This window comes from Scyliorhinus canicula, chromosome 16 (genome assembly GCF_902713615.1).
Source record: "Scyliorhinus canicula chromosome 16, sScyCan1.1, whole genome shotgun sequence".
NCBI lineage: Eukaryota > Metazoa > Chordata > Chondrichthyes > Carcharhiniformes > Scyliorhinidae > Scyliorhinus > Scyliorhinus canicula.
The window spans coordinates 63,045,609-63,072,736 of NC_052161.1; the positions used below are offsets into that span (position 1 = coordinate 63,045,609).

General features: G+C 48.1%; 1 protein-coding gene across 4 annotated transcripts in view; it reads right to left on the bottom strand.

The window, feature by feature from the left end:
• minpp1b (multiple inositol-polyphosphate phosphatase 1b) overlaps positions 1-27,128 on the bottom strand; it is a 108,356-nt gene that overhangs the window by 45,037 nt on the left and 36,191 nt on the right. For all 4 annotated transcript variants that reach the window (XM_038773814.1, XM_038773815.1, XM_038773816.1 and 1 more), the window contains exon 3: positions 26,800-26,933. In XM_038773814.1, the coding sequence (XP_038629742.1) occupies positions 26,800-26,933 (134 nt within the window). The remainder of the gene's footprint in view (positions 1-26,799; positions 26,934-27,128) is intronic.

Consider the following 27,128-nt stretch of genomic DNA (forward strand, 5'->3'; position numbering starts at 1 on the left):
AGTGCGGCTCCAACTACACTAAATAAGCTAGTCACCATCCAGATCATATCAGCCCGTTAGATTGGCATCCTATCCACCACCTTCAACATTAATTTCCTCCACCATTGGCAAACAGTGGCATCAGTATGTACTATCTACAACTCACCAGGGCTCTTTGACAGGACCATCCAAACCCACAACCTCTATCACCAAGATGGACAAGGTCAAAAGATGCAGGAGGTTTCCCACCAAGTCACACACCAATCTGACATGGAACCAGATCACAGCTTCTTTAATAGACACCCAGCCAAAACCGTGAAATATCCTTCCGAACAGCACTGTGGGCGTACCTACAGCATACAGCCTGCGGCGGTTCAAGAAGGCATCTCACCACCACCCTATCAAGAGCAATGGGGGGGGGGTAAATGCTCACAAACAAAAACAGGAAATTTGTGCATTGTCTTTCAATGTGCAAATTGATATCCTGCTGACCATACCTCTATGTTTACTTAAGAGCAATAAATTTGGTAAACTTCAATGAATATCGGATGAACTTGTATCTGAGATCACCACTGCAGACGTCACAGCAGTCTTCTCGAAGGTCAATCCACGGAAAGCCACAGGCCTGGATGGGGTACCCGGACGAGCACTCAGGTCTTGCGCAGATCAGCTGGCGGGGGTATTCGCAGACATCTTCAACCTCTCTTTACAACAATCTGAGGTCCCTATCTGCTTCAAGAAGATGACCATCATCCCTGTACCAAAAAAATGTCAAGCAGCGTGCCTTAAAGGCTATCGTCCAGTGGCTCTGACATCCATCATCATGAAGTGCTTCGAAAGGTTAGTCATGGTACGAATCAACTCCAGCCTCCCGGATTGCCTTGATCTACTGCAGTTCGCCTACCGCTGCAACAGATCCACAGCAGACGCCATCTCCATGGCCCTGCACTCTACCCTGGAACACCTAGATAACAAACACACCTATATCAGACTCCTATTTATCGACTACAGCTCAGCCTTCAACACAATCATTCCTACAAAACTCATCTCCAAACTCTGTGGCCTTGGCCTCGGCTCCTCCCTCTGCGACTGGATCCTGAACTTTCTAACCCACAGGCCACAATCAGTAAAGATAGGCAACAACACCTCCTCCACGATCATCCTCAACACCGGTGCCCCACAAGGCTCTGTACTCAGGCCCCTGCTATACTCCTTATACACCTATGACTGTGTGGCCAAATTCCCCTCCAACTCGATTTTCAAATTTGCTGATGACACCACCGTAGTGGGTCGTATTTCAAACAATGATGAGACAGAGTACAGGAATGCGATAGAGAATCTGGTGAACTGGTGCGACGACAATAATCGCTCCCTCAATGTCAACAAAACAAAGCAGGTGGTCATCGACTTCAGGAAGCGCAGTGAAGAAAATGCCCCTGTCTACATGAATGGGAACGAAGTAGGATGGTCGAGAGCTTCAAGTTTTTAGTTGTACAGATCACCAACAGCCTGTCCTGGTCCCCCCATGCCGACCCTATAGTTAAGAAAGCCCACTAACGACTCTACTTTCTCAGAAAACGAAGGAAATTTGGCATGTCAGCTACACCCCTCACCAACTTCTACAGATGCACCATAGAAAGCATTCTTTCTGGTTGTATCACAGCTTGGTATGGAGCCTGCTCTGCCCAAGACCGCAGGAAACTACAAAAGGTTGTGAATGTAGCGCAGTCCATCACGCAAACCAGCCTCCCATCCATTGACTCTATCTATAATTCCCGCTGCCTCAGAAAGGCAGCCAGCATAATTAAGGACCTCACACATCCCGGATATACTCGCTTCCACCTTCTTCCGTCAGGAAGAAGGTACTAACGTTTGAGGTCACGTACCAACCGACTCAAGAACCACTTCGTCCCTACTGCCATCAGACTTTTGAATGGACCTACCTCGTATTAAGTTGATCTTTTCTCTACACCTTGCTATAACTGTAACATGAAGGGCGGGATTCTCCCCCCCTCCACGCTGGGTGGGAGAATCGCCGGGGCGCCATGCAAATCATGCCACGCCACCCCGACCCCCGCACACGATTCACCCACCCCCCGAAATGAGCGCCACGTGAGTCGCGCTGGGCTGCTCGGAGAATCGGCGCAAACGGCGAGGGGCGATTCTCCAGCACGGCTGCGATGACACGACGACAGGTTCCCGCCAGCACCGTCCACCCCTGGTCGCTGCCGGCGGGAACGCTGGGGGAACGGCCTGTGGGGGGGGGTGGGTGGTGGGGGGGGGTGGGAGTGTGCTCCTTCACCGGGGGGGGGGGGGGGGTCTGGCCCGCGATCGGCCTCTCCTCCCCCCTCTCTCCCCCCCCCCCCCCCCCCACCCCCATCACCCCCCCCGGCCCTACCTCCTTCCGCTGCCGGCCCCAGAACACCGGCGCCATGTTGGTGAGGGGCCGGCGCACGTAAGAAGTTCCCCGCACACGCGCAGGGTGGCGCAGACCAAATGCGCATGCGCGGGTTGGCACGGCACCCATTTGGCACCGTATAAGGAGGCTGGAGCGGCATGAACCGCTTCAGCGCCGTGCTGGCCACCTGTGGGGGTCAGAATAGGTCGTGCCCAGGACCTGTTCGCGCCGTCGTGAAACGCGACGGCATTCACAATGGCGCGGGCACTTAGTCCCGGGAGCGGAGAATACCGCCCTATATTCTGCAGTCTCTCCTTCCTTCCCTATGTACAGGATGCATTGTTTGTACAGCATGCAAGAAACAATACTTTTCACTGAACACTAATACACGTGACAATAATAAATCAAATCAAAGAATATCAGGATTGTGAATAGTGCAGGTGTAAAAAATTGGGCACAATTCATCATGAGTAAAGTATTATAAACAGTTCACTTCTCCCATCGCAGTCATAACAAAATTCACAAACATATATGTTTATTTTTCTGCATGGATGCATTAGATAAACAAGCTACAAGCTTTGCAAGAAAGAAAATTGCACACACTGGCCTCTTTCTATGCATTGTGACGTGGAAAATAGTAAAGTCGCCATCATTCCAGATGACCATAGGCTGCTGTCCCCTTGAGGGAGAGAGCTGACTGGTGGTGATTTAACCTGAGGATCACCACACCTCAGGTGGGAGGCAAGGTTGAAAAGGTGGGGCCTTCATGAATAACCTCAGCCGATACGGAATACAACCCCATGCTTGTTTAGCCTTGTGCTGCATGATGAACCAGCTGTCCAGCCAACTGAGCTAAACTTGGATGACAGATTTGCTGTGAAATAATCTGCGACTTGAGATTTTCCTGGGTTCTTTCAATCCTCCCCAAATTCAAATACTGTACAAGTAAACAATTGAACTTAAATACGGTTGCACAGAAAACAAACACTTCACCCTCCCTAAAACTATACTCACAGAGATTAAAATGGATATCAATGCTGTGATAGAGGTTTAATGTGGACATTGATAATTCAGGTGGAGCAACACCTCTTGAATACTTTATTAAATACATATTTTCTTTTGTTAATTGTCCCTGCCTACTTGGTACAACTTTACATTTGAAGATGACATGCATCATGGTGGGAGAATAAAGTCAGGAGGCTGGATTCTCCGCCCCACCACTCCACATTTCTGCCTCGACCCACCGGCAGGATTCTCTGTTACGCCGGCCGGTCAATGGGGTTTCCCATTGTGGGGCAGCCCCATGCCGTCGGCAAATCCCTGGGTGCCGGCAAAACGGAGAATCCCACTGGCGGAGAATCCCACCCAGGATGTTTCCCAATTCCACACGGTGCCGAGGACCTGGGTTCAATCCCGGCCCCGGGTCACTGTCCGTATGGAGTTTGCACATTCTCTCCTTGTCTGCGTGGGTCTCACCCCCACAACCCAAAGATGTGCAGGGCAGGTGGATTGGCCACGTTAAATTGCCCCTTAATTGGAAAAATTACAAAATAAATTAAAAAGTGCAACACTATTGTAATTCGACAATTGCAAAAGGGTCACCAATTCTGCCTCTTTAACCGTAGAAACAATCTTCCCCTGTTTTACAATCACACATCGTAAAGCAATCTGCTGGAAAGGCATCACCCGATAAAGTGTCGGAAAGGTGAAAAGTCAGTTTATAGCTAATCGTCCTGTTGGACAACAAAAAACAATGATGGCAACAAAGTACTTCAATTGAGCACCTCTTCCCCCAATCTGCCACCCGATTAGCAAACAACAACATAATTGTATTTATATTCTGCTTTTAATGTGGTAAAGTATCCCAAAGTGTTTTGCAGGAATATTAGCTATAAAACAAATTAAAAGACTGAGCCCTCACCTACGAATATGAGGGCAGGTGTCTAATGCTTCATCTAAGAGGTATATATGGAATACAATGTTGCCAAATGTGAGGTTATCCACTTTGGTAGGAATAACAGCAAAAGGGATTATTATGTAAATGATAAAATATTAAAACGTGGTGCTGTGCAGAGACCTGGGTGTACTTGTACATGAGTCGCAAAGTGTTGGTTTACAGGTGATTAAGAAGGCAAATGGAGTTTTGTCCTTCATTGCTAGAGGGATGGAGTTTAAGACTAGGGAGGTTATTCTGCAATTGTATAAGGTGTTAGTGAGGCCACACCTGGTGTTCAATTTTGGTCTCCTTACCTGAGAAAGGACATACTGGCACTGGAGGGTGTGCAGAGGAGATTCACTAGGTTAATCCCAGAGCTGAAGGGGTTGGATTATGAGGAGAGGTTGAGTAGACTGGGACTGTACTCGTTGGAATTTAGAAAGATGCAGGCGGATCTTATAGAAACATATAAAAGTATGAAGGGAATAGATAGGATAGATGCAGGTAGGTTGTTTCCACTGGCGGGAGAAAGCAGAACTAGGGGCATAGCCTCAAAATAAGGGGAAGTAGATTTAGGACTGAGTTTAGGAGGAACTTCTTCACCCAAAGGGTTGTGAATCTATGGAATTCCTTTCCCAGTGAAGTAGTTGAGGCTCCTTCATTAAATATTTTTAAGATAAAGATAGATAGTTTTGTGAAGAATAAAGGGATTAAGGGTTATTGTGTTCGGGCTGGAAAGTGGAGCTGAGTCTACAAAAGATCAGCCATGATCTCATTGAATGGCGGAGCAGGCTCGAGGGGCCAGATGGCCTACTCCTGCTCCTAGTTCTTATGTTCTTATTTAAGGGATGTCTTTTAGAAGGCAGTCTGGTATGAGGCCGAAATTCCCAAACTTAGGTTCTTGGCAATTGAGGGCATGGTCACCAATGGTGGTCCATTTAAACTCGGTGATATTCAAAGAATCCTGAATTCCAACAGCACAGATATCTTAGATCAAAGATCCCCAACTGATGTGCCGTGAAGGCTCCACAAGTGTGCCGAAAAATGAGATGAAACGATGATTAAATATTAATGTAAACAAACTAAATGGAATCTTCATTTTCATCTCTGTGGTCGGAATCTCCAAGTCCCGATAAACCTTGGATCTTCAACGCATGTGTCGACTGGGAAAACGCAGCACATGCGTCGCTCGGATTTTTTACATTGTTCAGGCGCATGTGCATAGGGCTGACTGATGTAAAAAATCAGAACTGTGCACGTGTGGCCCACTCCAGGCCTAATCATGCAGTTTAGATTGCTAGCATTCTGAACTGCGCACGTGCAGCCTTTTTCTGGCGGACGCGTGCACAGGAGATGCCAGGTTTTTCGGGAATTGGAGATGCCGACCACAGAGCTGGAGACAAAAGCCCAGTCCGTCTGCGCAAAAAGCAAAAACACAAACAGGGCGCAAAACCTTGGGAGAAGCGAGAGAGACAGGGAGAGGTTGAAAAGAAAACAGTTCAGAAGACAGAGAGAAGTGGAACAAACCCCACAAAGTTCCCAGTAAGGGAAGAAGACAGAGGTAAGACACAGGAGACAATAAAGCTGAGGAAAGGAGAACCAGGCTCCAATATTGTATTTGACATGCAACTTAAGAAAGCCAGTGCAGACCTGATGGGTCGAATGGCCTCCTTCTGCACTATATAGATTCTGTGATGGGATGCTGGCCCGGAGAACACTGGAATGAACACGTCTACAGGCAACAAAGGCACGGATGAGGGTTTCAGTAGCAGGTGAGCTGAGGAAAGGAGATGTGCAATGTTACAGTGGTGGAAGTGGTACCTATCTTGGAGATGGCATGGATATGTGGTTAAAAGCTCATCTCAGGGTCAAATGTGACATCAAGGTTTCAAAAAGTCTAGTTTAGGCTCAGATAGTTATCAAGGAGAGAGGCGAAATCAGTGGCTAAGGAGTGGAAATGGTAGCAGGATATGACTATTATGATCCCAGACCAGACCCCAACAGTGGGTGGGATGCAACCCCAATATTGTATTTTAATTTTGTAAGACTGTGAGGAAAGGATACCTCTCTTCAGCAGCGAATTCACAATGAAATAGGGTTATGGTATATTAAGAGAAACTTTATTACTAACACAGATGATAATATATTTACCATCATATGAGAACATAGCTTACAAATATCCCTTAAACAATGCTACTCAATACAGTGAATACAATACCCTTAATTGTTATCATTATTCCCACTCAAACAACAAGAAATGCCATCAATGCTCTCAATCCACTTTAACCACCCGCTGCACAGAGATGTTCTTTGAGAAAGAGATATTGTGCCACTGCTGTAAAGAAAAGCTCTGAGCCCCATCAGAACTGTGCAGAAACTCTCGCTGTATGCCTCAGAAGCTGTTTCAGCTAGTTTATTCACCATGCCAACCACACTGCTCTTCTGTATGCAGACATATCTTTTAGCTGAACGGCAGAGGGCAATCTGCTTGATATCTGGTCACAGCTTCACCTAGAAGTCCACTGACGTACTTTCCCTGCAAAACGCCTGATACCGTAGCTCCACCCAGTAACGACATCATCTTACCAAGCTGAAATCTAATTAACTCCACAGGGAATCCCCTTAAACCAAACAAAACTGCATTAACCCAAGCCTTTTACGATAGCTTAATTGCACCCCTGGCTCCTAAAATGTACTTATCCTTCAAACTCGGATTGTTTTTAAAAACATGACTGCAAGCAGTCACACACGCACTAACCCAGGCCTTACTGCACCAAATTTAATATAACTGAAATTCCAACACACATCACATTAGAAAAATGGCTTTGGGTTTTGTAATATTTAATTGGAGCATACATATGCTCAACCAGTACTGGATGTCAGATGAACAATGACAATTTAGAGACAATGGACTGGTGGCAGCCGGATGTTGCCAGCAGATATGTGAAAACAGATTGGGCAGCAAGGCAGCACAGTGGTTATCACTGCTGTCTCACAGTGCCAGGGACTCGAGTTCAATTCCAGCCTTGGCTGACTGTCTGTGTTTGCATGTTCTTCCCGTGTCTGCGTGGGTTTCCTCCGGGTGCTCCGGTTTTCTCCCACAGTCCGAGGATGGGCAGGTTGGGAGGATTGGCCATGCTAAATTGCCCCTTAGTGTCCAAAAGATTAGGTTGGTTACTGGGTTATGGGGATAGGGCGAGGAGGTGGGCCTGGGAGGGCTGCACTTTCAGAGGGTTGATGCAGACTCGATGGGCCAAATGGCCTCCTCCTGCACTGTTGGGATTCTATGAATGTATTTTTAGGTGATGTCACCGAGCAAAGCATCTAGATAGGAAATGGGAGGTTAAATCTTTGTGGTATCTCAACCATAATGCTGCAAGAAGGGGATAAGAAGCCACTGGAGGTGATTCGCCGGCTACAAATATATAAAAACGGAACAAGAGAGAAGTGGCCTCCTAGTTGGACGACGGTGGGAAGGCATCGGAGGAAGATGGTGCTGTCAACAGTGTGAAAGGCTGCAAGCAGGTCGAGGAGGAGGAAATGTTTACCTTTGTCACAGTCACATACAGTGTGATATGCGACTGTATATGAAAAAAATGAGTGGCCATTGTTTACGCCATCACTCTGGAGGGACGGGGGCCTGATAGAGCTGGCACCCGACTTCAGAGATTGGGACGTCATCATTAAAGGGGAGCTCCCACCTCCCTCTGCCGCCCACCCCCCAAACCAGGGATGGATCGGGGACAATCACCCATCCCCAACCTACCACTCTAAACCTATCGCGGGTGATTTCCCTCTCTCAGTGCCTGCTCCCCGTCCCCCATGCGAGCAAGTTCCCCCTCTCAGTGTACACTCCCCCTGTGCCAGCAAGTTCCCCCCCCCCTCTTATTGTCCGCTCCCCATGCCAGCAAATTCCCCCTCTCAGTGTCCGCTCCCCCCCATGCCCGCAAGTTCCCCCCCCTCTTATTGACCGCTCCCCCCCTGTGTGCCAGGAAGTTCCCCCTCTCTGTGTCCGCTCTCCCCCCCCCCCCCGGTGTGCCAGGAAGTTCCCCCTCTCCGTGTCTGCTCCCACCCCCGTGCCAGCATGCTCTCCCTCTCAGTGTCTGCTCCCCCATACCAGGAAGTTCCCTTCTCGCAGTGTCTGCTCCCCCCGTGCCTGCACGTTCCCCCCTTCACTGTCTGCTCCCCCCACCACACAACTGGAAACCTATTCCCCCCCCAACGTGGCTCCCATGAGGGCCTGCCCTGTGCCCTCCCCCAGGGGAAATACTTACCTTTGTGCCCGAGGAGGCATCCGTTCCGACTGATTCTCGTCTTTCAGACCTATTCCGAACCTTGCCAACATGATGGCATGTCGGCAAGGTTTGAATATTCAGTCAGTATGGATCGTGTCGGGGCTAGGGGGGGGGGGGGGGGGGGGGGGCTGGTTATTGATATTTAAATTTATTCAAATCCATTTAAATAAGGTTCCCGCCATTATGGGTATGAACTTCGTGACGTCACCGGTGACAGGCGGGGTAAATAGGGAACCACGATCTCTCCAGGGGGAATCGTGTTTCCTGATTCTCCTTGGATTTTCCGCCCCTGTCACTGTTCTTTCTGATGGTGAACACAGGCAGTAAAAAGCCCCCACGGTCATCATTAGACTTTAAATTCCGGATTATTACTGAATTCAAATTTCATCATCTGCCATGGTGGAATTTGAACCCGGGTCTCCAAAGCAGTACCCTGGCTCCCTAGATTACTAGTCCAGTGATAATCCCACTACACGGCTGCTTCCCCTGAGGGTATGATTAAGGGACATTAGGAGGGCAGTGAATTTACAGGGGAGACAACATGACGGAGGGAGAGGGGAATAGGGTGGAGGGGGGAGGGGGGAAGAGGGGACTTAGTTTCAGGGTGGGTTGTCATCAGCCCTCAGCCACATCTCTATCAATGCCGTGGCATCAATGTAATCATCTGCAATAAGCTCATGAGGGCAAGGGCCTCATTCACTTATTCACAAGAGAACAATTATTCTGGAGGGAGATGCAGAGAATGATAGTGACAGCTGATCAGCTGGCATTGTCCACATGGCCACCACTGGGAGACTGAAAGAGATTGACAAATTAGCGCCCAGTGGGCAAGGTGGGTGGGAAGGTCACTGAAAGAGTAGGATTGGGCATTGAGATTGTTGCTCATAAGAGTCACATGTGTCTTAATGGGCTCCATGAAGAATGGCAAGAGTGGTACAACAGAAGGCTACTGCCTTCTATAAGAGGGCATAGAGTCCATGAGTGTAGCGGGCTAGTAGGCGATGCCGGCATCCCCGTGTCTCAGGGACAGAACTGAATTTTCAATGGCCTGGTGATGTGGAGGGAACGAGTAATGTTCTCTGCTTCAATTAATGGCCCCTTAATCTCTTAAGGAATTACTTAAGGGGCCTGTCTGGAATGGAATGAAATTTTCAAAGTTTCTCCAGGTGGATTGGCCATGCTAAATTGCCCGTAGTGTCCTAATAAAAGTAAGGTTAAGGGTGGGAGGGGGGGGGGGGGGGGTTGTTGGGTTACGGGTATAGGGTGGGGTTGAGTAGGGTGATCATGGCTCGGCACAACATTGAGGGCCGAAGGGCCTGTTCTGTGCTGTACTGTTCTATGTTCTATGCCCAAACATCTTGTACATGTCAGTGCATGGTTACTAGATTTGCCGCAGCGCCTGAATATATTGCTTTGGAGATGACTATGAGAGGAATTGGTGGGGTTAACCAGCACCAGCAGGAGTGCTGGTCCTTACTTTGTTGTGAAAGACTGTTGTCCACCTTGTTTAACCACCTGGCCTTCCGAGGAGCTACCTGCTCAAATCAGCAAGGCAGCAGCAAACTCCAACATGGCCCCCACCTGCCTTTATCACTAGCGCAAGGCAGGCAAATCAGTCTCCTGGACAATGGGGCTGGTTTAGCACACTGGGCTAAATCGTTGGCTTTTAAAGCAGACCAAGGCAGGCCAGCAGCACGGTTCAATTCCCGGACCAGCCTCCCCGAACAGGCGCCGGAATGTGGCGACTAGGGGCTTTTCACAGTAACTTCATTGAAGCCTACTCGTGACAATAAGCGATTTTCATTTCATTTTCATTTCATGAGGTAATTTGAATTTGAAGACTGTATTGCCAGCATGACACAGCTTGTGTGTAGGGTCGGAACCCAGAATTCATCCAGGTCTTGTACTCCCGACGCTCTATTGAAGATTTGGCCTCTCTAGTCAATTAGAGTACCTGCCCGTTATCCCGACTCAACTGAAAATCAGCCAAATTCCTAACCAGGGCAACAAGTTGCCTTCAATTCCATGAGTTGCAACTTTAGCTAACAGTCTCTGATAAGGGAGATTACTAAATCTCCGCCAAGTCCGTATAAATAACATTATTGACATTTCCATGCCAACTACTTTTGCTGCTCTTCATCAAACATGACCTAACGTTTACAAATGTGGGCCAGCTCTTTCTGGTCAGCTTCATACAGGCACAAATCACAAATTGTCACAATGGTTTAACCTTAATGTGTTTCAACAATTAATTTGCAGCACAATACAAATGAATGATTTAGCATGAAGATATAAATGGTAATTTAATGAGTCTGAATTCCCTATGTTGCACTCGCCAGGAAAGCTCTGTTTTGGGAAATAAAGTATTTAACAAAACTGACCCTTACATTGAAGCAAGGCACCGTGAGCTCCTTTTGTATTGACCAACGGACAGTAAATCTCAATGCACATGGAGTTTGTTGTACCTTTTGCCTTCAGTACAACTCCATTCCCATCCTGACCCCTCTCCCATCGACTTTTAGGGTTTAGTGTAGTTTATGTTCCTGATTTTGGAAACAGCGATGTGGACTCCTGCGGTCCCCTCAACAAGGAGAGATGTCATTTCCCCCGAGTCAAATTTTGAATAATCCCCTCTTCTCGATTTTTGACAGAAAGGGACAAGTAGAGCAATATTTCTCTGGAAATAGGAAAGATGTCAGAGAACAAAAACATCTTCCTTCCTCAAACACAGCACTCGATTTCCGGTCGTTCTAAACTCCAGTGGGTGTTGACGAATATTAAATCTAGAGCCCACAAGAATTCTGGAGCCGGGTGCAGCAGAAGGCAAAGGGTTGTGCACCATTTCATTTCAGTAACTCTTAGCATCCAAATGTGTATCAGTCTCAGTCTTAAATTTGAATGTTCACAGCCCTCCCCAAATGTTGACAACCTTTTGAGTGGAGAATATTTTCTTCAACTCAGTCCCAATGGCTGACCCGTTTATTTTGAAACTGTGGGCCCTAGTTCTAGAGTTACCAGATGGGGAAAAAGAGCATCCACGTATCTACACTAAAAAGCCCCTCAAAAATGTCATATGTTTCAATTAGGTTACCTCTCATTTTTCTAAAAGCTAGGGAATATAGGCCTAGTCTACTCAGTCCCTCCTCATAGCAGAAACCCCTCATCCCAGCAATCAGTCAGGTGATCCTTCCACTCACTGAGGTAAGTAAAGTCACCATAGTCCCAGATGGCCATAGGCTGCTTTCCCCTTTGAGGGGTAGAGCTTAACCTGAGGTACACCACACCTCAGGCGAGGGGAAAGGTTGAGAGATTCATGGATAATCTCAGCCAGTACGGGGATTGAACCCATGCTGTTGGCCTCGCTCTGCATCAGAAACCAGCTGCCAGGCAACTGAGCTAAACCGGCCCCCATCTCTTAGGTAAGGAGACCAATATCGTACACAGTACTCCGGGTGTGACCTTGATAATACAATGGCAGTTAAGACTTCTTGACTCTTATACTCCAACCCCTTCGTAATAAAGACTAACATAGCCTTTGCTAATTTAATTGTTTGCTACACTTGCATATTAGCTTGTTGTGATTCATGCACAAGGACATCCTGGACTCTCAGCGTAACATTTTTCACTTTCTTATCCTTCTCACAACATTCTGATGTTTTTCTATTTTCCCTAACAAAACTACACAACCACTTTTCCCCACCTGATATTTTTTCTTGGTCATACACTTAGCCTGCTATATCCTTTCACAGTTTACCTTCCCACCTAATGTTGTATTGCTCGCAAACGTGGATGCATTACACTTGATTCCCTCATCCAGGTTATTGATATAGGTTGCAAAGGAGCCAAAACCTTTCAGTGAGGCAGAGTAGCAGGTGTCATATCTCGGTGTTTGAAGACTTTCTAATGTCCAATTTCTCAGCCCTGCCAATCCCCACAATCCTCTCACCTTGTTTAACTTGCCAAAGTTCCAGACAGCGCCTGAAATTCATGCATTAACAGTTAAAACCAGCATCTAATGTTAAAGAAGCAATCGATTGTTTTTTGACATTCGTCGCAGACACCTTTATCCTACCGCACACAAAAAAATATGCAGTAGTTAACAACGGACGTCACTGGGTTCTTGGGAGCTTCTCAACACTGGCATTTTTTGCTTCTTTAACCTCCCTGTTTGGATCATCACTCAGCATTCCAACCGGTTAAATCTGAGCCCTTCATCTTTGACTCAGGCTGTTTGTATGTGACCCCTCTAACCCCATACCGCCATTGTGTAAGACAGCGCAGGGAAAACTATTTTTCTTTATTATTGATTTTGAAGGCACGCAAGTGGGCCTACACAGCAAAGCTGTTGGTGATGCCATCATTTCATCCTCTATTTTACTTCAACTGAAAAGATGCACCACGTACAACAATCGTCTCAAAAAGCAGTTCCCGTCGTCTTTCTGGATGTGGTGACGATGTATAATTCAATCTTCTGGAAGTAGGAAAGGTTATTTGCGACCTTGGCCCCAGGCATAACGTAAGGACGCCATTTTGATTTCTGAGACAGATTTAAGAACGTTGGCGAGATGGTGCCACTTTCAGCAGTGTGATGTTTTGACATGTCTGAAGTCATCAATCTGTCCTTTAAAACAAGTACAGACGCAATCCAGTTATGAATCCAACTATAGAGAGCATATTTCTTTTGTTGTAATTGCATGAGTCATTGAATAGGAATCCTAGAGATTACAGCGGAGGAGCAAGCGACATGTATCACTAGACTTGGGCTTGTGCTTACTCATCGACTATAACTTTAATCCTCTTTATCAGTTCTTATTTTTTTATTATCTTCTGGAGTTTTAAAGCAGGGAGGTTATGTTGCAGCTGTAGAGGGTGCTAGTGAGGCCACACCTAGAGTACTTTGCACAGAGTACTTGAGAAAGGATGTACTGGCACTCGAGGGGGCGCAGAGGTGATTCACCAGAATGATTCCAAATTAAAAGGATTAGTTTATGAAGAGAAACCAGGTAAACTGGGACTATACTCATTGGAATTTAGGAGAATGAGGGGGGATCTTATAGAAACATATACAATTATGAAGAGAATAGATAGGACAGAAGCAGGGAGGTTGTTTTCCCTGGTGGGTGAACGGGTGAAACTAGAACTATGGGGCATAGCCTCAAAGTAAGGGGAGCAGATTTAGGGCTGGGCTGAGGAGGAACTTATTCACTCAAAGGGTTGTGAATCTGTGCAATTCCCTGCTCAGTGAAGCAGTTGAGGCTACCTCCTAAAATGTTTTTAAGGCAAAGGTTGATAGATTTTTGAACAGTAAATGAATAAAAGGTTACCGTGAGTGGGCAGGGAAGTGGAGCTGAGTCCACAAAAAGATCAGCCATGATCTCGTGGAATGGCGGAGCAGGCTCGAGGGACCAGATGGCCTACTCCAAGTTCTTATGTTCCCTAAAAAGTTGTATCATCTATGCTTCAATTGCCACTTTCAGTAGAGCTTGCCCCGTATTAAATACCTTCCGAGTGAAAAGATTTACCTCAGCTCCCACTTTAATTTTCTAGTGAAGATTCGCAGTTTGTATGTACCTCCTTGTCATTGTTCCATCAACCCACAGAAACCAAGTTTGTCTTTTCCAAACTGTTCAATAATCCGTAAATCCCTGGTTTATTCTCTCTGAGATTTCCTTGACCAGTGAAAAAGCCATAATTTCATTCCTGAAGTAACTCCAGTGAATCTTTGCTGACCCTATCCACAATTTAAGTAGCCAGCGTGTAGGTGCACTGATCAGGGTTAACAAGGGCTTGTCAGTAATCCTCTGATTGCCAATGGGTATTTGATTTGCTCATCATTCGCAGGTGTGGTTCCAATTGCTAGGAAGTGCAAAGCGTGCTGCACACTAAATAATTACCTATTAAATGGCTGAACCATCTAGACATTGAAAAAGACTTAATATCACACCTTGGGTGAATTTCTCTGCCTCGCGCTCCGGTGGTAGAGTTTCCGGTGAGGTGGAGAATTCAGCGGTAGGGAGAAAATGGGATTGGTTCTGATGCTCCGGCACTCTGCTGGCATTGGGATCAAAGGTCACACCTGTGTGCCAGCGGGAGGTTTCAAATGGGTCATTAAGGCCCATTTGCATCCACTTAGCAGGCCGAGCACCATATTCTCCAGTAGACAGAGATAGTGAATAACATTACTGTTCTAACACTCCCTTGGGCAATACACCTTCTGGCTCAGACTCGGGAAGCAGCACCTGTCAATTACTGGAATGAGAAAATCAGTCAGTTGTGTTTAAACCCCTCAGGTCCTTGAGCTGTAAGCCATTCATTTCTTTCCCTCACTGGGCTGTGATTGACAGCTTCCACACCCACAGCTGTCAGCCTTACTTCATTCATCTTCCTTCATGGTCAAGTAACTCTGAAGTGCACGGGTACCAAAAGGTCAAAATCAAATTTCTTTTCCAATATACGTTCCAATATACAGTCAATCTTTGTGCCCTTTCTTCGTAGGCACTGGGCCTTTGATGTCTCACAGTCAGAGTTTTATGTGGTTACTTACTGCCTACGATTGATATGATTTGTATGCGAGGTGTATGTTGTTCTGGACAAGCGGTGGGGCAGGGGTAGTGTCAGTTCAAAGACCACTGTTTTTTCTATTCACTACCCTCCATAAACAGAAAGGTGTTTCAGAATTGTTACTTTTGAATGAGCGATGGCGTATTTCCCAGCCCCTCGGTTTTGATGTACGTCTGGTTTCTAGTAACCCCCCCCCCCCCACAGCAAATCCGAGGTAGGATTAACTCAATTAACTCAACAGGTCTTGCACATCTCCAAACAAAACACGGAAGGTCCGCAATTTCCTCCTCCGCATTCATACAGTAAAGGAGAGGAGAGAGAAATAAAGGACAGGAGAGAGAAATAAAGGAGAGGAGCAAGAAATAAAGGAGAGGAGAGAGAAATAAAGGTTCCACAGTAGAGACGCAAAGAAAAATAAATATTGGTTCACATGAGTTCCAGAGTCCAGAATAAAAGTCCAATGAGGAATTCTTTTGCAGATATAGGTAGTGATATTCTCGCTAGATAGTGTCAGTGGTAGGGAAGCTGCTGGAGAAGATACTGAGGGATAGGATCTATTCTCATTTGGAAGAAAGTGGGCTTATCAGTGATAGGCAACATGGTTTTGTGCAGGGAAGGTCATGTCTTACCAACTTAATAGAATTGTTTGAGGAAGTGACAAAGTTGATTTATGAGGGAAGGGCCGTAGATGTCATATATATGAACTTCAGTAAGGCATTTGATAAGGTTCCCCATGGTAGGCTGATGGAGAAAGTGAAGTCTCATGGGGTCCAGGGTGTCCTAGCTAGATGGATAAAGAACTGGCTGGGCAACAGGAGACAGAGAGTAGTGGTGGAAGGGAGTTTATCAAAATGGTGAACTGTGACCTGTGGTGTTCCACAGGGATCCGTGCTGGGACCACTGTTGTCTGTGATATACATAAATAATTTGGAGGAAGGTATAGGTGGTCTGATTAGCAAATTTGCAGATGACACTAAGATTGATGGAGTAGCAGATGGTGAAGGGGACTGTCAGAGAATACAGCAGAATATAGATAGATTGGAGAGTTGGGCGGAGAAATGGCAGATGGAGTTCAATCCGGGCAAATGCGAGGTGATGCAATTTGGAAGATCCAATTCAAGAGTGAACTATACGGTAAATGAAAAAGCCCTGGGGAAAATTGATGTACAGAGAGATCTGGGAGTTCAGGTCCATTGTACCCTGCAGGTGGCAACGCAGGTCGATCGAGTGGTCAAGAAGGCAAAATGCATGCTTTCCTTCATCGGAAGGGGTATTGAGTACAAGAGTTGGCAGGTCATGTTACAGTTGTATAAGACTTTGGTTCAGCCACATTTGGAATACTGCGTACAGTTCTGTTCGCCACATTACCAAAAGGAAGTGGATGCTTTGGAGAAGGTGCAGAGGATGTTCACCAGGATCTTGCCTGGTATGGAGGGCGCTAGCTATGAAGAGAGGTTGAATAGATTAGGATTATTTTCATTAGAATGGCAGAGGTTGAGTGGGGACCTCATTGAGGTCTGCAAAATCATGAGAGGTATAGACAGGGTGGATAGCAAGAAGCTTTTTCCCAGAGTGGGGGACTCAATTACTAGGGGTCACAAGTTCAAGGTGAGAGGGGAAAAGTTTACGCGAGATATGAGTGGAAAGTTCTTTACGCAGAGGGTGGTGGGTGCCTGGAACAGATTGCCGGTGGAGGTGGTAGAGGCAGGCACGATAGCATCATTTAAGATGTATCTAGACCAGGGGTGGGCAAACTTTTCCGTGCAAGGGCCGCATTCAGAAATTCACAATTCACAAAGGGCCGCATAGTATATTAAGTAAATAATTACTTCACCCGGTTATGATTCTGGGCGCCTCATATAGAACATAGAACAGTACAGCACAGAACAGGCCCTTCGGCCCTCGATGTTGTGCCAAGCAATGATCACCCTACTCAAGTCAACGTATCCACCCTATGCCAGTAAGTAACCCAACAGCCCCCCCACCCATTAACCTTTAAAAAAAAAATTTTTTTTTTAAAAATTAAAAAAAAAAAAAAAAATTTTTTTTTTTTTTTTTTAAATGACTTGGTGGGCCGCAGAAATACCTTTGGCGGGCCGCATGCGGCCCGCGGGCCGTAGTTTGCCCACCCCTGATCTAGACAGATACATGAATGGGCAGGGAGCAGAGGTATACAGATCCTTAGAAAATAGGCGACAGTTTTAGATAGAGGATCTGGATCAGCGCAGGCTTGGAGGGCCGAAGGGCCTGTTCGTGTGCTGTAATTTTTCTTTGTTCTGTGTCCTTTATACCCGCGGCTGAAAAGAGGATATTTGAAAATGTGCTTTTCTGGTGTTGTTATGTCACATGATGAAGCAGGCACACAGAGATTGTATCGGTCTATAGGCGATGGTACTCAGTTTGCAGCAGTCAGTTGGATGGGTGCCTATTCTCTAACTTGGCCAGGGCTTGCTTCAGTGTGGCCTGCCAATCAGATGTTAAACATCAGACTGGAGCTTACAGCCCAGGAAGGCAACATTAACCTATTCAACAAGCCAGAGCCTGCGGTCATGTGACTGTAAACCCTGTACAATGTCTTCAAAGGATGTTGATCCAATGTCTGAGAATTGGCTTTGTATTCCAGGCTGATAACATCTGAGCCATGCTGGGTTGCGAGTTGCTATTTGTTGCGGGCTTGTGAAGTCACTTTCTCTGTAGACACACAGACTCTGCCCACAAGTGCGGTTTGTCAAATGCAAATAGCTTTCCAGTAGCTCTCGTTGAATGTTAGGCTGCATCCAGGTGTCTGGTAGAAGCTCTTTGGACATAACGAGGTGTGGCATTCCTGAAACTACGAAGTGAATTCCTTTCTTCTAGAGATCCTCATCTGACACCTCAGACAGAGGATCAGCCGCCTTAATCATAGAATCCTTACAGCACAGAGTGAAGCTCCAATGAGACTCAAGAAACTTCAACACCATCCAGGATAAAGTATTTTGTAGGACTGGCACCCCATTCACCACCTTAAACATTCACTCCCTCTATTTCAGTGCACAGTGGCAGCTATGTGCAAGATACACTGCAGCAACTCACCTTTTCTTCGGCAGTACTTTCCAAACCTGCGATCTCTACCATCAAGAAGGAGAAGGCCAGGACAAGCTCAGCAGATGCATGGGAACACCAGCATCTGGAAGCTTCCCTCCAAGCCACATGTCATCCTGACTTGGAAACATATTGCTGTTCCATCACTGTCATTGGGTCAAAATCCCTTCCAACAACAGCATTATGGGTGCACCACATGGTCTGCAGTGATTCAAGAAGACGGCTCACCACCACCTTCGCAAAGGCAATTACTGATGGATAATAAATGCTGGCCGAGCCAGCGATACCCACATCCCAAGAACAAATGAAAACACCTTAAACTTCCTGCAAACCACAACATAATTCTGGAGGATTGGTGACCTACAATAAATGGCCAATGTGTCTGCAAGAAAATGATCATCAATAAAATATGCAATTAAGATTGACTTCCGGTTGCGGCTATGACCAGCTAAGTCGCACGTTTGGCTGCTCCTGCGAGGAAGGTGTTTTCGGGCCGATTGGAGGGCCCCTAACGGCGCTGATACGACGATTCCTGGTGGGGGAAGGTTCCCAGAGGAGAACCCTGTAAAATTTATGGTCGTCACCCGAAGTGGGGCAGAAAAAAAAGCGGCAGCAGCTCCCCGAAAAAAGCGGGGGAAGAAATCCAAAATGGCGGCCGGCGGCGCACCCGAGGACTGGAGGAAATGGGCGGAAGAGCAGCAGGCCGTTCTCCTGCGCTTCTTCACGGAGCTGAAAGTGGAGCTGCTGGAGTCGATGAATGCGACGACCACCAGGCTGATGGGAGCCCAGGCGACCCAAGAGGCGTCAATTCGGGAGCTGCAGCAGGAGATGGCTGTGAGGGAGGAAGAGGCCACGGTCCTCGTGGGAAAGGTGGAGGTGCACGAGGCACTCCACCTGAAATGGCAAAACCAACTGGAGGCGATGGATACCCGCATGAGGCGGAAAAACCTGAGGATCCTGGGCCTGGCAGAAGGGCTGGAGGGGTCGGACCTCCCGAGGTACGTGGCAGAAATGCTGGGCTCACTGATGGGGGCAGGGACCGTCCCTTCGCCCCTGGAACTGGAGGAGGCCTACAGAGTAATGGCCAGGAAGCCAAGAGCAAATGAACCCCCGAGGGCGGTGCTGGTTCGGTTCCAGCAACTCAGTGACTGGGAGAGGGTGCTGAGGTGGGCCAAGAGAGAGAGGAGCAGCAAATGGGAGAACTCGACGGTGAGGATCTACCAGGACTGGAGTGCGGAGGTGGCAAAGCGGCGGGCCCGGTTCAACCGGACGAAGGCGGTGCTGCATGCCAAGAGAATCAGATTCGGGATGCTGCAGCCAGCGCGCTTGTGGGTGACCTATAAGGACCAGCACCACTATTTCGAGTCCCCGGAGGAGGCGTGGGCCTTTGTCCAGGAAGAAAAGCTGGACTCGAACTAGAACCAGGGTATACTTGGCGGTCGTTGCCGCTCTGGTACTTTAAGCTGGACACGTGGCTTTCTTTTGGTTGGATTTTTACTTGGCGGTATTTTTGGACCCCTTTTTTTCTCTTTACCAGCTTTTTTCTTCTTTTTTCTGTCATTTATAATGTTATGTTGGGGGGGGGGCGGGGTGGGGGGGGGGGGGGGGGGGGAGTACCGGGGGTATGTGGTTTTTGTGGTAGGTCAGCGTAAACCAGCTGACTTACGGAAGTACTATGGAGGGTGCATCGCGGCTAGGAGGGGTCCTAGCCTGGGGGGGGGGGGGGGGGGGGGGGGAAGGGGGGGGCTACCGGGTTGCTGCTGAAAAGGCCAGGGAGGAGAAGTTGAGGACCGGAGGGGTGGGGGGAGGGCGCCATCGCCATGGGGAGCGGGTCAGAAGGGGAGGGCTGACTCGGGGCGAGCAGGTGACAGGATATGGCTAGTCGGCGGGGGAGAGGGGCGGGCGGCCCTTCGACCCGGCTGATCACTTGGAATGTGAGGGGGCTGAATGGGCCGGTCAAGAGAACGAGAGTAATCTCGCATTTGAAGGGACTGAAGGCGGATGTAGCAATGCTACAAGAGACCCATTTGAAGGTGGCGGACCAGGTCCGCCTGAGAAGGGGGTGGGTGGGACAGGTGTTCCACTCAGGACTGGACGCAAAGAACCGGGGGGTGGCGATCCTGGTAGGGAAGAGGGTGTCGTTCGTGGCGGCGGAGGTGGTGGCGGATAAAGAGGGTAGATATGTCATGGTGAAGGGTAGGCTACAGGGGGAGAAAGTGGTGATGGTTAATGTGTATGCCCCGAATTGGGACGACGCTGGCTTCATGAGGCGCCTACTGGGCCTCATTCCGGACCTGGAGGCAGGGGGCCTGATCATGGGGGGGACTTCAACACAGTGCTGGACCCCGTGCTGGACAGATCGAGTTCAAGGACGAGTAGGAGGCCGGCAGCGGCAGAAGTGTTAAAGAGGTTTATGGAGCAGATGGGAGGGGTAGATCCCTGGAGGTTTGGGAGGCCGAGGGCGAGGGAGTATTCCTTTTTCTCCCATGTCCACAGAGTCTATTCTAGAATTGACTTCTTTGTATTGAGCAGGGGACTGATCCCGAAAGTACGGGAAGTGGAGTACTTGGCCATAGCGGTCTCAGACCATGCGCCACACTGGGTAGATTTGGAAATGGGGGAGGCGCGTGACCAGCGTCCGCTGTGGCGCCTGGATGTGGGGTTGCTGGCGGATGAGGAGGTGTGTAAGAGCATTGAAAGATATCTGGACATTAATGACACAGGGGAGGTGCAGGTGGGGATGGTATGGGAGGCCCTGAAGGCGGTGATCCGGGGGGGAGCTGATCTCCATACGGGCACATAGGGAAAGGAGGGAGAGACAGGAGAGGGAGAGGCTGGTGGGGGAGCTTTTGGACGTGGATAGGAGATATGCGGAGGCACCAGAGGAGGGGCTGTTGGGGGAACGGCGCAGTTTGCAGGCTAAGTTCGACCTGTTGACCACCAGAAAGGCAGAGACACAGTGGAGAAGGGCGCAGGGCGCGATTTATGAATATGGGGAGAAGGCGAGTAGGATGTTGGCGCATCAGCTCCGCAAGCGGGATGCGGCTAGAGAAATTGGGGGAGTGAGGGAGAGGGGTGGGAACGTAGTGCAGAAGGGGCCAGAAGTAAATGGGGTCTTCAGAGACTTCTATAAGGAGCTGTATAGGTCAGAGCCGCCGACGAGGGGAGGGGGGATGGAGGGCTTTTTGAACAAATTGAGGTTCCCCAAGGTCCAAGAGGAGCTGGTAGAGGGGCTGGGGGCGCCGATAGGGTTAGAGGAGCTAGTCAAGGGGATTGGGCATATGCAGACGGGGAAGGCGCCGGGGCCAGACGGGTTCCCGGTGGAATTTTACAAAAAATATGCGGATTTGGTGGGCCCTGTGCTGGTACGAGCCTTCAACGAGGCATGGGAGGGGGGGGGCTCTGCCCCCGACAATGTCGCAGGCACTGATCTCTCTGATCTTGAAGCGGAACAAGGACCCCGTGCAGTGTGGGTCACATAGGCCTATCTCGCTCCTGAATGTGGACGCCAAGTTGCTGGCAAAGATCCTGGCTACCAGGATAGAGGATTGTGTGCCAGGGGTGATACACGAGAACCAGACGGGTTTTGTGAAAGGGCGGCAGCTAAATACGAACGTGCGGAGACTGCTAAACGTCATCATGATGCCGGCAGTGGAGGGTGAGGCGGAGATAGTGGTGGCATTGGACGCGGAGAAAGCATTTGATAGGGTGGAGTGGAAGTACCTGTGGGAGACGCTGGAACGGTTTGGATTTGGGGAGGTATTTATTAAATGGGTGAAGCTGCTTTATTCGGCCCCGACGGCAAGTGTAGTGACGAATGGTAGGAGATCGGAGTATTTTGGGCTCCACCGGGGGACCAGACAGGGGTGCCCCTTGTCCCCCCTGCTCTTCGCACTGGCAATTGAACCGTTGGCGATGGCACTGAGGGGCTCAGGGGGGTGGAGAGGGTTGACAAGGGGCGGGGAGGAGCACCGGGTATCGCTGTACGCGGACGACCTGCTGCTATACGTGGCAGACCCAGAAGGGGGAATGCCGGAGGTGATGGAACTGCTAGCAGAATTTGGGGACTTTTCGGGGTACAAGCTAAACTTGGGCAAGAGTGAGGTATTTGTGATACACCCAGGGGACCAGGAAGAGGGAATCGGGAGACTCCCGTTTAAGAGAGCAGGAAAGAGTTTTAGATATTTAGGGGTGCAGGTGGCAAGGAACTGGGGGACTCTCCACAAGCTGAACTTCTCCAGGCTGGTGGAACAGATGGAGGAGGAATTTAAAAGGTGGGACATGGTGCCGCTGTCGCTGGCGGGCAGAGTGCAGTCCGTTAAAATGACGGTCCTCCCGAGGTTTTTGTTTTTATTTCAGTGCTTGCCCATCTTCCTCCCTAGGGCCTTTTTCAAGAAGGTGACGAGTAGCATTATGAGCTACGTGTGGGCGCACGGCACCCCAAGGGTGAGGAGGGCCTTCTTGGAGCGGAGTAGGGATAGTGGAGGGCTGGCATTACCCAATCTTTCGGGGTATTACTGGGCGGCAAATGTATCGATGGTACGCAAGTGGATGATGGAAGGGGAGGGGGCAGCTTGGAAACGAATGGAGAGGGCGTCCTGTGGCAACATAAGCCTGGGGGCCCTAGTAACGGCGCCATGGCCGCTCCCTCCCACGAGGTACACCACGAGCCCGGTGGTGGCAGCCACCCTCAAGATCTGGGGGCAGTGGAGGCGACACAGGGGGGAAGTGGGAGGTCTGATGGAGGCACCGTTAAGAGGGAACCATAGATTCATCCCGGGGAACATGGACGGGGGATTTCAGAGCTGGCACAGGGTGGGCATCAGGCAGCTGAAGGATCTGTTTGTAGATGGGAGGTTTGCGAGCCTGAGAGAGCTGGAGGAGAAATTCGGGCTCCCCCCGGGAAACATGTTTAGACATTTGCAGGTGAAGACATTTGCTAGACGCCAGGTGGAAGGGTTTCCCTTGCTCCCCAGTAGGGGGGCGAGTGATAGGGTGCTCTCGGGGGTCTGGGTCGGAGGGGGGAGGATATCGGACATCTACAAAGTAATGCAGGAGGCGGAGGAGGCATCAGTAGAGGAGCTGAAAGCCAAGTGGGAGGGGGAGCTGGGAGAACAGATAGAGGATGGGACATGGGCTGATGCCCTGGAGAGGGTTAATACTTCCTCCTCGTGTGCGAGGCTTAGCCTCATTCAATTTAAGGTGCTACATAGAGCCCATATGACGGGGACAAGGATGAGTCGGTTCTTTGGGGGTGAGGACAGATGTGTCAGGTGTTCGGGAAATCCAGCGAACCATGTCCATATGTTTTGGGCATGTCCGGCACTGGAGGAGTTCTGGAAGGGGGTGGCAAGGACGGTGTCGAGGGTGGTGGGATCCAGGGTCAAACCAGGATGGGGACTTGCAATCTTTGGGGTTGGGGTGGAGCCGGGGGTACAGGAGGCGAGAGAGGCCGGAGTACTGGCCTTTGCGTCCCTAGTTGCTCGAAGAAGGATACTAATACAGTGGAAGGACGCGAGACCTCCAAGCGTGGAAAATTGGATTAATGACATGGCAAGCTTTATCCAGTTGGAAAGGGTCAAATTCGCCCTGAGAGGGTCGGTACAAGGGTTCTTCAGGCGGTGGCAGCCTTTCCTCGACTTTTTGGCTCAGAGATAGGGTACAGAGGTCGCAGCAGCAGCAACCCGGGGGGGAGGGGAGGGGGGGGGGGGGGTGGCAACAACGGTTGTGGTGGGTTATTTACGGTTGAAATGCGGGCAAATTTGCTCGCAGTTCATGTTTGATGTTGATTGTTGATTTGTTTGTTTTTGGGGGGGGAGGGGGAGGGACAACGCGCGCGCGAGTTCGGGCGGGGGGGGGATATTTGTTAAGAGGGAATATTTTGTAATATTTCATAGTTAGTTGGGGTAAATATCTTCATGTAAAAAATTCTTTCAATAAAAATTATTTAAAAAAAAATAAAATAAAATATGCAATTAATTTCATCTGGAATGCCTGTACAAATTGAAAGTCTGCATTACTAAACGATGTTCCACAGTTCAAAACAAACTAGGTAAAAAGTTACAAGATAACATGTTCTTTTTATTTATCTTGCAGTACTGATTAAACCAGGGTTCAAGATTCCAAGCCTGTTGAGCAATATTTGTTTAATATAAATTATCCACTATCAGCATTATTTTCCGAATATGGGCATGCACTGCCAGAACAATTTAAATGTCTTAGCACATCTGCTGATAGCTCAGCATACTTCTAGGACACTGCATACACACCAAGCTAGGATCCTAGCGACGGCTGACAGCTGATAAACGTCTGTGAACCTCGGCCGAATGACAGATGACAAGCGATCAGGCTGAAAGTGCTCTTTCTACCTCCCTAACTCCTCAAGCCCTTCTGTCCTCTTGCATAACCCTAATTTTCATCGCTGGTAATTTTCATCAGGCCCTCAGATGCCTGGACCAAAGCTTTGGAATTCCTTCCCTAAACCTTTCTGTGTCAATATCTCCCATTTCTCCTTCAAGGCTTTCCTTAAAAAGCTATTTCTTTGATCTAGATTTTGGTCACTGGCCCTAATGTGCAAAAATATTATGTGATTAGGTTTCAAATGTTGTTTGGCAATACGTCTGTGAAACACCTTACCACATTTAATGGCATTGAAGGTGTCTTATCAAGGCACGTTGTTGTTGTACTTTATGGGACACACAGAGAGTATGAGTAGTGGAACCCATATTACATTCACGATTTGCATCACCGAACTAAAGTTGCAGTAGAAATCTCTGCAACAAGATGCCATTACTGCTCAAAGCTCCCTCGTCAGTACTGTGCCTAAGTGCTCAAATCTGACTGAACATTGGCTTTGGCATGGAGTTCACGGAGAAGATTGTGAAAACCGTCTTAAGGAATTTTATCTTCCAGAATTGGCCTGAGCTAGTCAGTGGTTCGAGCGTTGCTTATACAGAACTAAATTAATTTCCTAGAGACCAAAAAAGAGCTTTGTAAAAGCACCCCTTTCACAAAAAAATCCATTTTGGACACGTCGACCTCTCCATAATGTCAAATGGAAATCAGAATGGCTGCACAGGTGGTGCCATATCGCCATCTACTGACGGAAATACTGTACAGCATCAACAGCAATAAGTCTTGAGTTTGACCAAGTTAAATCGAAAAGAATGCCCCTTGAATAGGAGTGGAGGTTCTATACTTTTTCAAAGCCTCTTTTGAAGACCTTGATATCTTTTTCCATGAATCACTAATTTCCCATTCTTTGGAATTGCCCTTTGAGACAGCTAAGCTCAACCTCTTCATTGAATCCCCTGTATGGCTATTTTGGTCACCTATATTCAGATCAACCTGGTTATTTCTGCCCTCACTCAAAAGGTGAGCAGGCATCCTCCCACTGAGGTGGGAGAGAACCCGGGTATTGCTGAGAAACGACACAGGTTGTCAAAGCTTTGCATCTTGCACTCATCAGAACAATTTGCATAAACACCAAATGTAAAGTGAACAACAATTTATAGTGCATGAAAAGAGGGTGCTGATTGGTTGGCAAATGGACTCTGGTTGATAGAGGTGTTGTTATGGAGAATACATCAGTTAACTGATGACTGACAGTTAACAGCCAAGCTTTGTTTCAATTCCAACTAGGCAGGTTACCCCTGCTAAGGCAGAAAATTGAGTGGGAACACTTTAATTCTACCTGGCCTCCATCTTTTTCTCTGCCTTCCAAAAGATGCCCGTTTATACAGCTGTTTTCACTCCGAGACCAGAGAATGCAGTGCTTGGTTGGGCCTCGCTGAAAACCATCATCTGTCCAATGGGCTCCTTGAGTGCTCTATCGACTAGTTTATAGTCCATGTGACGTTGAACCAAAGTGGGATGAGGCTACCTACTTCAGGGCTTCTCACCTAGATGTACTTTGGAATAGACCAAAGCTCACTGAAATGAAAATGAAATGAAAATCGCTTATTGTCACGAGTAGGCTTCAAATGAAGTTACTGTGAAAAGCCCCTAGTCGCCACATTCCGGTGCCTGTTCGGGAAGGCTGGTACTGGAAAGGGTAGCCACATGGTTCAGGTCCAAATTTACTGGTTTGAAGTAAATGGGCTAGGATAATGGAGACAGAGCATCATTTAGACCTTTCCACACAGATTACCCGTTGCATTTTAATCCAGGTTTATCAGGGCAAGATCCAGTGCTCCAGTCAACTCTGGGATTAAGTGTATTCCAGGAGTTCCTTCCAAACAGCATTGCGCCTACACCACATGACTGCAGCCGTTTAAGATGGTGCACCCCATTACCTTCTCAAAGGCAATCAAGGATGGATAATAAATGCTGGCCTAGCCAGTGGAGCCCACATTCCACAAAATATGTTTCAAAAGCTGAACAGAAACAAATTGCAAAACAAATTAATCAGAATATAAAGAAGCTGTAAGTGATAGAGCCATGTTCATTCACTGTGATAAATGTGCACAAGTACTGAGGGATTCTGATGAGGCTGTTGCACTGACACTGAATACATTATTGAGGCACGCTTCAGAGATTCTGATCTTTACCTCTCACTCTCCTCAATGGTCTGGTCCATATACTGGAATAGGTCTTGAAATAGCTTGTAGCTGGAGAGGCCATTAATTTTGTATCCATAGCTTCTCTTCCAGTATTGCTTCAGATCACCTAAATATTCCAACACCTGAGAGACAAATAGATTATTGGAACAGTTAATTGAAAGAGTTATGTTTTTTTTTTACTGTACTTCACAGTGAAAACATTGTTTGGTGCTATCTAATCCATATTGAGTAAAGAATTAAATGCAAATGAACGGGCCTTGCAATTAAAGCCTGCAAATGTCAAGCTGTAACCAAACAAACATTTCCTACCATGTCAT